General features: G+C 39.1%; 2 protein-coding genes across 2 annotated transcripts; both read right to left on the minus strand.

The window, feature by feature from the left end:
• Positions 1 to 4,851: 4,851 nt before the first annotated feature.
• Positions 4,852 to 6,523, minus strand: LOC128209497 (uncharacterized). The gene is made up of 3 exons (XM_052913544.1): positions 6,072 to 6,523; positions 5,646 to 5,813; positions 4,852 to 5,147 (listed from the first exon to the last, which is right to left on the minus strand). The coding sequence occupies exons 1-3, from the start codon at positions 6,322 to 6,324 to the stop codon at positions 4,906 to 4,908; spliced, it is 663 nt and encodes a 220-aa protein (XP_052769504.1). The 5' UTR covers positions 6,325 to 6,523; the 3' UTR covers positions 4,852 to 4,905.
• Positions 6,524 to 7,469: 946 nt separating this feature from the next.
• Positions 7,470 to 11,161, minus strand: LOC128207830 (solute carrier family 46 member 3-like). The gene is made up of 4 exons (XM_052910982.1): positions 10,015 to 11,161; positions 9,639 to 9,722; positions 8,611 to 8,767; positions 7,470 to 8,343 (listed from the first exon to the last, which is right to left on the minus strand). Exons 1-4 carry the CDS (start codon positions 11,159 to 11,161, stop codon positions 8,247 to 8,249), a joined length of 1,485 nt encoding a protein of 494 aa, XP_052766942.1. The 3' UTR covers positions 7,470 to 8,246.
• Positions 11,162 to 11,521: the final 360 nt, after the last annotated feature.

Below are 11,521 nucleotides of genomic sequence, written 5' to 3' on the forward strand. Positions count from 1 at the left end.
TCACTCTTGTAGAGCAAGACACTCTTGAAGAGCACGGCACTCTTGTAGAGCACGGCACTTTTGCTGAGCACAGCAATACACTCTTGTAGAGCACATCACTCTTGTTGAGCACAGCACGTCACTCTTGTAGAGCACGGCAGTTATGTTGAGCACAGCAAGACACTCTTGTAGAGCACATCACTCTTGTTGAGCACAGCAGTCTTGTAGACGACATCACTCTTGTTGAGAACGGCACTCTTGAAGAGCACGGTACTCTTGTAGAGCACATCACTCTTGAAGAACACGGCACTCTTGTAGAGCACATCACTCTTGTTGAGCACGGCACTCTTGTTGAGCACGGCACTCTTGTTGAGCACGGCACTCTTGTAGAGCACATCACTCTTGTCGAGCACGGCACTCTTGTTGAGCACGGCACTCTTGTCGAGCACGGCACTCTTGTCGAGCACGGCACTCTTGTTGAGCACGGCACTATTGTTGAGCACTCTTGTTGAGCACGGCACTCTTGTTGAGCACGGCACTCCTGTAGAGCACATCACTCTTGTCGAGCACGGCACTCTTGTTCAGCACGGCACTCTTGTAGAGCACATCACTCTTGTCGAGCACGGCACTCTTGTTGAGCACATCACTCTTGTCGAGCACGGCACTCTTGTCGAGCACGGCACTCTTGTTCAGCACGGCACTCTTGTAGAGCACGGCACTCTTGTAGAGCACGGCACTCTTGTTGAGCACGGCACTCTTGTAAAGCACATCACTCTTGTCGAGCACGGCACTCTTGTTGAGCACGGCACTATTGTTGAGCACTCTTGTTGAGCACGGCACTCTTGTTGAGCACGGCACTCCTGTAGAGCACATCACTCTTGTCGAGCACGGCACTCTTGTTCAGCACGGCACTCCTGTAGAGCACATCACTCTTGTCGAGCACGGCACTCTTGTTCAGCACGGCACTCTTGTCGAGCACGGCACTCTTGTTGAGCACATCACTCTTGTCGAGCACGGCACTCTTGTCGAGCACGGCACTCTTGTTCAGCACGGCACTCTTGTAGAGCACGGCACTCTTGTAGAGCACGGCACTCTTGTTGAGCACGGCACTCTTGTAAAGCACATCACTCTTGTCGAGCACGGCACACTTGACGAGCACGGCACTCTTGACGAGCACGGCACTCTTGTAGAGCACGGCACTCTTGTAGAGCACATCACTCTTGTCGAGCACGGCACTCTTGTCGAGCACGGCACTCTTGTCGAGCACGGCACTCTTGTAGAGCACGGTACTCTTGTAGAGCACGGCACTCTAGTAGAGCACATCACTCTTGTAGAGCACATCGCTATTGTTGAGCATGGCACTCTTGTTCAACACATTTTAGCGACTGTTCATGTCGTCGGTGTATAGGCTTAAAATGAACATTAATCTACGAGTACTGCCTGTTAGTATTGTCAAATGTTCGTATAAATGGACATACAATAGTTTGGCGTTGATGTCTGTCTGTCCATTGTTTCTGCTCAATATCTTAACAACGACAAAATTCCATAGGGTTGGTCATGACAAGTAGATGCTTTTTTATATATCTTCAGGGTCAAACTTGAAGGTTGTGTTCAAAGAGGCACTCGATTACAAAATTGTTTCTGATTAATACCTCAAACGCGACTGACACTGTCTTCAAAAACTTATGGGTAGTCATGACAAGTACATCACCCCTATTATTTATATCGGATGTCAAAGGTCAAGGTCACAGTGGCACTCAGCACTATAATAGTTTCTATTCAACAACTCAAAAACAATTGAGCTCAGAATTTTCAAATTTCCCCATTAATTTTGTTTGTCAAGGCAACAGATATTTCTGATCAATAACTCAAAAAGGACTAACCCAGAGACTTCATATATATAAGGCACATGGCACGTACAAGGCGCCTTTCCTTTATTTTTGAGTCAAAGGTCAAGACCAAAGTAACCGTCGGCAAAAATGGTTTCTGTTAAAAAACGACATTCCTGGGTCCTCAAATTCTCGTAAGGTTTGCTATGACAACCCTTTATTGTTTTAGGGGGCAGACTTAGGTCATGGCCATATATAGTGACCCTCAGCAATACAATGGTTGATCAACAACTTAGAAACGACTGAGCCCAGGATTTTCTTATTTCACATCGGTCATCTTCGGGCAAAATAAAATATACATGTAAAAAGAATTCCGTAAGTTTGAATATCATACTAAAAATGTACACTGTTCTAATGCTTTTAATATTTGATATTTTTTTTTAAAGCAATGAAACCCTAACCCTCATGTTATTTTGGAAATAACAAGATTAAAATGGAAACTCCTGATATATATGTAATCGCGTGAAAACCGGTAATGTTTGGCATAGCATTTCAATCTGGGAAACCGTATATAATAAATATAGATATGCACAAGTGCACATGAATGAGCTGACACAAATGGTTTTGGACATGAATAAAGAAAATCTAATTTCATACTGATATTTTGTTATGATTACAAAATTAAAATACATACTTATTGTCCAAACCATATTTGTCAGGATTAAGGTAAAAGAAGATAGAAATAATTATAAAAGACAGAATACCTGATCGATATTGAATACACGCTTTGAAATTAAACAAGCGTCTGTCCCCTTTTAGTTTCCAATAGACACTCGAGTGGACGATTATGATGTTCTTTCCTGGTGTCATTTTCACGAAGTATCTTTAGTTTTGGCATATCCCCAAATCCCACAATTTCTTAATTGTTTTATATAAAGACTAGAAAGGGTTTTGGTAATGTTCAAATTCAGTTATTTAAGTTCCTAAAAATGATGACCTTAGTCGTAAGCATTTCTGATAAAATTACATTTCAAAAGTTCAACCTTAAATTAGAAACAACACCAGCAGCAGCAGCAACAACAACAATAACTATTTCACGAAGGATGGAGACCTTGCCGGAAATGGCCGAGTAGTTTCGATTGCACTTGGTACTCGTATAGGTGTGTTGTTTTCACAAACGAGACGGGTGTGATGGATGAATGTCTCGCCCTTTTCTATCGTGCACCACTGAAAGACACGAAATTCAGATATCAGATACACGTGCACAATTAGAATGCACTATTTCCCCCGACTGATACTTCTATTGGAGGCAGCAGTCGCCTTGTAGAACGCCTTCGTGATCACGTTTGACGTCACCTGGCAAAGGATTTTCCATCGCGGATATTCCCTGCAAAACGCGCGATGTTACGAATTAACATTTTAGCAGTTTCAATGAAATCAATAATACGCTTATGCAATCTTCAAATTTACCTCGTCTGTCTAGTTATTAACGTCAGTGATCAGTGGAATTTTAAGCAGGTCCAGGGATCCCACTAACGTCACATGGCATTGTAATGTACACATACTTTATTTTTTGAAAATAAAGTTCATCATGTTTTTTAATAGACAGTTTAAATTGAATCCCATATACCCAAATTTGTATCTACATGATTACAACTTAACCCACTGTCAGTGGCTGTTTCCAATTCCCACCTTTGATTGCACGTACTCTTAAGATTGGAATCCAAGCACTTTGATTGAGCCGTATCTAAGGACATATCCATATTCTTAGGGATGTCTCACTGAATCTATTCACTCACTTCACTTGGCCAGTTATTCAAACCCTAAGTCTTGGACTCTAAGCTTAAAATTATGTTAATTTAAAGTGGTTATTGAATTTAAGTTGTTGATAGTGCATGAGCTGAGTCTGTTGGTCAGCCTGATGCTCTCTGAATACACCGTCTCATTTTATCGGCATAAATCATGTTGCATCCAATTGATTACGATATAATAATATTCGTTTACAACAAATATAACTAGTACCTTTATATATTTCGTCTGATTTTAGCTGATGTAATAGCATTGATGTCCGAGACGGAGTCGTCGTTCACAAACGTTTACCTTGATCATAACTCAAAACTGTTAAGAAATGGAATTTGGTACGTATGTTGCCGGAAACAATACGCTATTGGATATGAAGCTCAGAACTGAATTTAACCATTATCGAATAATGCCCCCCTAATTCGACAAAACGTCCCAACAACTTGTCGGTGTGTATGCCAAAAATCAACATATTAATACATGATTTTACTACTTGTAATTCTGGTTACTTTCTTTGTAGAACTGAACATATGGTATGGCATTTATGTCTGTCCGTCCAGTGGTTTCCGATCAATGTCTTTAAACGACCACATACGGGTTCCTCAGATTCCACGAGGTTTGCTATTGAATTTTATATATCATATAAAGTTTGGCATCGAATGTCACCGTGGCCTTTAGAAATACAACTACCCCAAAACGACTCAGCCCAAAGTCTTCAAGTACCATAAAACTGTTCTTGGCAAGAAAATGGCGCCTGCATATATATATGGTGTGGGGGGGGGGGGGCATATTTTGAAAGATTTATGCCACGGTGACTCTCGCAATACCATGGTTTCTGCTCCACCAATTTTTAACGACTTGGCCCAGGATTGTCCTATTTCATCATGTTGGTCATACCATGGGGAAGAACCTAGTGACACAGTGACCTATGGTAAAATGGTTTCTGATCATCAACTTTAAATCGACTGACCCAGAGTCTTTAAATTTATGAGATGTGACCTTTAGGTAATAATAAGGTTTTATTTTTACTGAGCCCAGGGTCCTTTAGTTTCACATGAACACCCTATGGGTTTTCAAATCAAACAGAGAACCAAAGAAGTATTTAAATACAATATGCATGGGGGAATGTTCTGTTCTGTTCTTTCGGACGTATATTGTATTGCATCAAAACGATGGCATATATGTCTTTTATATAATGTCTTGTTTGTAAAAATATCACAACTTATTTAGACAATACATTTATTGTAAAATGAAATACAACAATGACATTTATTGACAAGATGCTTCTTTGAATACATCAAATAATTTCGTTTTCCCAGGATTCCTCTAGTAATTTCTCGTGTGTATTTTCTGTTTTCACCAACTTGTTGTACATTGTGAGGAAAAGGTACAAAATCATCATGAAGAACGCCACAAAGGATACGCCGAACGCGCAAGTTATTATGACGTCATCGGCATTTACGTTGTGCTCTTGCTGACCAGTTGATCTAGATTGTACATTAATAAATACAACCAGTATCCGCACCAACAGAGCCACACCTGAAGTATAAACACAATGTCATTAAATGATGAGTTCAGTACAATCGCTAAAAGTGACATTCAAACATAAATTTTAATTGATAAACCTTATACTACTTACTAAATAATGCATTTATAAAATATATTGATTACAAATAACAAGATTGTAACCATGTATTTAAGAGATGACAGCGCACAGATATTAAATAATTGGTTAGTAATACAGTAAATCGTCTAGCACATGCTCTTCTATCGTATCATAAGGTAGAAATACCGTATTTTATACACCTTTCAAATGAAACTCGGAATCCTTCATAAGAACCATTGTTTTCGACATATATTCATCTTATTTGGTGTATTAATTGTGGTTAATCTTGTTTGGGGGTGAAGGTGCATCTTTAACAGTGATTTATCTTACGGTCGGTGATACGTGCTGAACGTGACAAGGCATTTGACATATTGCAATAATTTATTAATATCTTCAAGATGACAAAAAGGCTGAATACCTATTATACGTACACGGTATGAATTGTAGAACCAGAAATATGCTTATTTCCTTCAAAAACGTCTTCACTCTTGCCTGGGTTAAGGTGTTTCTGCGAGCGTTCATTGACCTCGCATGATAGAACGCCACGGGCAGAAGACTCACAGGCACAAGCGTCATGATGGAGTTCAGCACAACTAGGCCTGCAATGGAAGATAATTGAATAAATCAAATCCAAATCTGCAACCACTTAATTATTTAATGCGCCAGCTCCCGAAAATGGCAACATGGATCAAGTTTGTGGATCTGGTTTGTGCGAATTACTGAACTATGAACATTAACTGCTCAAGATAACAAAGTTTAGAAAGCGGCGTTTTATTCTTTCGCTTGTTAAAACAACGTATACGGTGACCAACACTTTTGGTATGAAACGACATGCCAATCTTTATTAATTAACTTACCTGTTATGTTCGATTCCTGTAACATTTCACTTCCATTCGATGTGTTGTGTGGCGAGGCAGTATGTATGGTTATATTGGACCAGACGGCCTCCGCTATTGCAATTAGTGTTCCTATGAACTGCACTGTAGCTGTCATTGTTAGAAAATGATCCATATTCCAACAAAAATTTCCAAATTTTACACATTTCATGTTCATCTTTCCTTTCGTCGGCAAACTACAATCTAATAGGAATTCCGTAAGTTTGAATATCATATTCAAAAAGTGTACAGTATTATAATGCTTTTAATATTTGATGAAATTTTAAAAGCAATGAGTCCTGTTATTTTGCGATAACCAGATTAAAATGGAAACTCCTAATTTATTTAAAGCACGTTGGTATATATGCAGTTTTGATATCCAATCGCGTGAAAACGAGTATATTTTGGCAAGCATTTCGAATTGGGAGACCATATATAATAAATATAGTTATGCATAAATGCGAATGTATATAAATTGATTCGAATGATTACGCAACGGCTTTTAAAGACATGAGTAAAAAACCCATCTTACACGCAGTTGTGGACATTTTGTTTTGGTTACTGATAAAGACAAATCATTTCATTGTTTAAACCACATGTGCCAGTACCGGTGTGGGTTCGTTACAAAAAAGTGAGAAATTATTTTAACAAGAGTATCGCTGGAAGCGATGGATGCCCTTTGATTTCATGTAATTTATTGTGCTAGTAGAAGGTGAATGCCATTCGGAACTCCTCGGTCATTTCTATCGAAAACAGCAAAATGGCCGAGGAGTTCCGAATGTGTGAATGCAGTATGAGGAATCACGTGACTTCAACGGGGTTCTGACATGGGTCACCAAGGGCCAAGCAGATGTAAAAATACAAGAAAATAACGTTAATTTCTAAATATATTTTTGACAGAAAAGGTAACTATGAAAATATTTCTTTGCCTATAATAGACTATGCTATTTTCTGCAATCCTTGGCCAAAATTTCAACTTATGCGCCGTGATTCTTTGTTTTGTATGCATATCATAGTAATGAGCAAAATTTTAGAAGTCCGACATGCGTAAAAAAGTTAGTTTTGTTCATAAGGACCCATTTCCGAAAAACATCAGTTTAAGGGTTATGGGGGTTAACACGATAATTATGTCGGGCATGATAATAAGTCTCATGTGCTGTTCTTCCTCTCATCACCCATACAGTCGAGCCCCGTTGGCTCGAACCAGCTTGGCTCGATTTCTTCGTTGGCCCGAACTGGATGTAAAGGGCCAATTTCTTTCTACTGACGGTAAGCTTTCCCGTTTCGGTCGAATTTTTGGAGTGTCGAAGTATATTTGCCGATCCCTCGGAGTTCGAGCCAATGGGGTTCGACTGCATTTCAAGTTTCAAAACCCTTTAGCACTTTCTTAGTTATGGCCGGGACAAACCGATTATTAACAAAATGGTTAAGTGGAATTAACTTAATAAATATGCATGATATATTTATGGTTCTTGTGCACTTTCTCTCATTGCCATTTATCTATATACCAAGTTTTATTTCGATCCCATCAATACATGCAGTTTTTAAGTTATTCCCCGGTCAAGGGTGTGACGGAGGGACGGACGGACAACGCGGCGACTTTATGCTTCTCATTCGAGGAGCATAAAAATCAGGATCCCTGGTCGATACCGCAACATTTGATTCAAAAGGGAACACGATTCTAATATTTATCGGTTGTTTAATTTCACAGCAATTATTCATTACAATATGTTCACTAAATCTCAAAGTATTTAATAAATTCTGCTTATTGCACATTTTTGTCATCGACACATTATGCCGACATGAACATCTTTTCGTTTCAACTTCGACACAAAAGTCAACAAACATTCTGTTCCTTTCTCAGATTGTATTCACGAAGCATTTTAATAATTTACCTTTTCCCGTAATTGTTCTCTTACATTAGTAAACTGGGTTTCGATAAATGTGTATATTTGTGTTAAAATTTACGTATTTTAATTTCTAAAAATGATTTCCTTAGTTGTAAACAAAAGTCTGTTAAAGAAATATAACATTTTAAAAATTTAACCTTAAGATTAAATAAAAACACCAACAATTTCTTTTGAATACTTTCGGCTAGTTGTCGAAGTGTCCCGGGGTTCCCAGAGATGGACGAGTGGTTTCCATTGCATATGGTTCTCATAAATGTTGTTTCTCCACAAACGAGATGGGTGTAATGGAATAATTTCTCGCCCTTTTCTCTCGTGCATCACCGCGAGACACGAACTTCAGAAACCTGAAATACACATGTACAATTTGAATGTGCTTATTTCTGACTGATACTTTTATAAGTGCATGATATATCTAATATGTGATCATACAATAGCTGATACCGGCACGGACGACCACAGTTCATGCAATGTATATTTTTTTATCTCGAATCTTCGCTGTCACTCCTTTGCTAAACATCTTTGTTTTGCTCGGTACATTTATATATACACAGGAAACGATCGTGAGAATGTTTAATATTAATCAATAAAAAATTATGCCGAGATTGACATACAGCATGAGAATTAGACTAATGATGTTGAATCCCGCCATGAGGAAAAACACAGCCCCGCCCCTGGAGGCTACTGTCGCCTTGTAGAATGCATTTGTGATCACGTTTGACGTCATCTGGCAGAATGTTTCCACGGCGGATATTCCCGCCGCCAGCGAACCTGCAATAAGCGCGGGGAAACAATTAATTAAATGGCAGTTTCCCGTAAGTAAAGTACCCAGCATATGCAATCTTCAAAATATGCTGCATTGAATGGAAACTAATATGTGGAATAGTACTATAATACGGATGTCACACTATACATTTATATATAATTATATATAGGAATATTTTTCTTTCAGTTTCAATTTGTTAACCAAAAAATCCAGTGAATTTGCAAACAGTTAAATACGTTATCAATACCTTATATACAAAAGTTTATGCAAATTGTGTTTTCAAGACCACCAGGGGCCGTGTACATAAAACTTCTTAAATAATGCCTTTATACTCAAGTCGATGTCTTTAAAAAAATGAAGCAATATTAAAAGAAACGTATATATTAAACACCCATGCTGGTACAGTCAAGAATAAATAGAAAATGTCAACAAAATCGCTCGCCCACGAGGACTCTTAGATATAATGAGCGATTATTTAACCTTTCGGCCCTTTGTTTAAAAGCGTTACTAAAGCGATTCAAGGTCGTGGACTTCAAAGACAATAAAAACTGTTTATAATACGAGCATATATCAACATTTGTTGAATGGTTCCAGCCGTCAGTCTCTTACTTTAAGCACCGCAAACGATGTGCCACACTTGATTTGGTCACTTAACAAGTGCATATTACAAAACCATGAGCTCAAAAGTTTACATATTTAAGAAAATCAATGAATATGAAGTATTTTAGATCTTATTAGATTATTATAGAATATGACCAGTAGGATATTTAACTCGGGAAATTGACTTAAGTAAGGAAATGACTTCAGGTGTTTTATAAATACCGACTCAGGAATTATCTGAAAGTGTCCTCCGTTCTTGAGTACGAATGGTTTTACCTTGTCGATCATAGGACGTCATCCTTGACATGATACTTCTAAGCATGGGGATCGTAAGCAAGCCCAGGGATCCCACTACCGTCACTGCCAAAAAATAAATGGTACGTACTTTCTATACAAACGTACGCTTTAATGACATAAACATCATTGTAATGTACATATCACTTTTTAAAATTGAAGTTTTATCAGTTTTCAAAATCGAAAGTCCCTATGGAATCCCATTTATCCAATGTACTATTACAATGTAATATCTATTTACAACTTTACTCACAGGATATCAGAACATGACTTTTCATGATTATACCAGCTTTTAACAGTCCTGTTTCATGCATTAAGTTTACATGTACTTGCATGGGATACTCCCGCTGTGACTTACCAACATAGAGCATAACGTCAGTTTTGGCAAACCCTTCAATCACAAAGCTGATCCCGTACGAAACACACCCGACAATGGCGATGGTATCATCTTCCATGGAGAGTCTCTTCAAGATGGCAATAACAAACATGCCGAAGATTTGCTGCAGTAAAGATCTTACTGCTCCGAACAGCCCCAGTTTGGTAGGGGACCAGCAAAAAGGGGCGTTCATCTGATACAGGGTTTCCACTGAGTTACGCCCGAGCACGTCAAACATGGTGAAATAGAACACAACAATGGCGACAATGTAGCGCCATCTAAAGCCATAGTTCCATGATGCGTAGTAGAAGCCGACCGCGTGTTTTAAGGTTACGCATGTTTGTGAGGGCTTAGCTCTCATCTCTTTAGGGTAAGACTCCGGTAATAGAACTACACATATTGTAATAGCTACTGCAATGCACACGAGCGCAACAATGAACGGCTGATTGAAGCCTATGGCTTGGATGACAAACCCAGCAGCAACAACTGAAAGTGTATGGCCTAGACCGATCGCAACTTCATTCGCAACGATACCAAACGCTCTGTTCTTGGCCGTGGTTATGTCGGCGACATATGCATAGCTTGCAAGTAGATAGCAAAAAACCGAGCCTGAAAGACCCTCAGCGCCGAACGCGATTGCAAAAAACTCAATTTTCATTGTTGTATACGCTCCAATCATGCAGATAAGAACTCTGATAAACGTACCGGACATGGCTGCAACCATAAGAAACTTTCTACCAAACCTGTCGGTGTAGGATCCGATCACGATGTTCACAAACACGGCCGGTATTCCGGAGGCGATGTTAAATATCACATTGTAATGCGCGGCCTTCTTCTGAACCCCAGCAAGAAGTAATACGTCGGGATTGCTGTTGTTGTAATCACAGTATGAAATCCCTGTCTGAAATGTCTTGTTAGGGTATGCTTCTATCTGTATCCGGCGGTAAATGTACTGGCCAATCACAAATAGCCCCATTTGCGCCCCGCCGAAATAAAAGAACCCGACGGCGCCGATGAGCCAATTCCGCCATGTCCGGTTTCTCGTGCTAGGACCTTCGTTCCGTTCGGGCGCATTTCCATGTTGCTCATTCGTCTCTCCATTTGCAGAGGAAAGTTCAAACCCTCCCATTGTCTGACTTTTGTTTTAATATGTGACGGATACATTTTATGCTCCTTTAATAAAGAGATAATGGTCTTCTTTGTGGCCTATATGAATTTAAGTCATAAAGTAAGACGCGATCTTTTTGATTGTGAAGGCCGGTATTATCATCATTGAGATTGTTATATCTCACAAGCACAATACATTTTCACACTGCTTATCTGTATTGGACTGGTCGACCGTAAACACATGTACATACTGTAGAGCATCAAATAGCTATGGATAATGGATGTCAATCTAAACCTATTAAATTATCACTTGGCATTAAACAGGGGTATCCATTCTCTGATTTGCTATTCATATTTATTGTAGAATAAATCTCGTTATTGG

Source organism: Mya arenaria, chromosome 11, assembly GCF_026914265.1.
Source record: "Mya arenaria isolate MELC-2E11 chromosome 11, ASM2691426v1".
NCBI lineage: Eukaryota > Metazoa > Mollusca > Bivalvia > Myida > Myidae > Mya > Mya arenaria.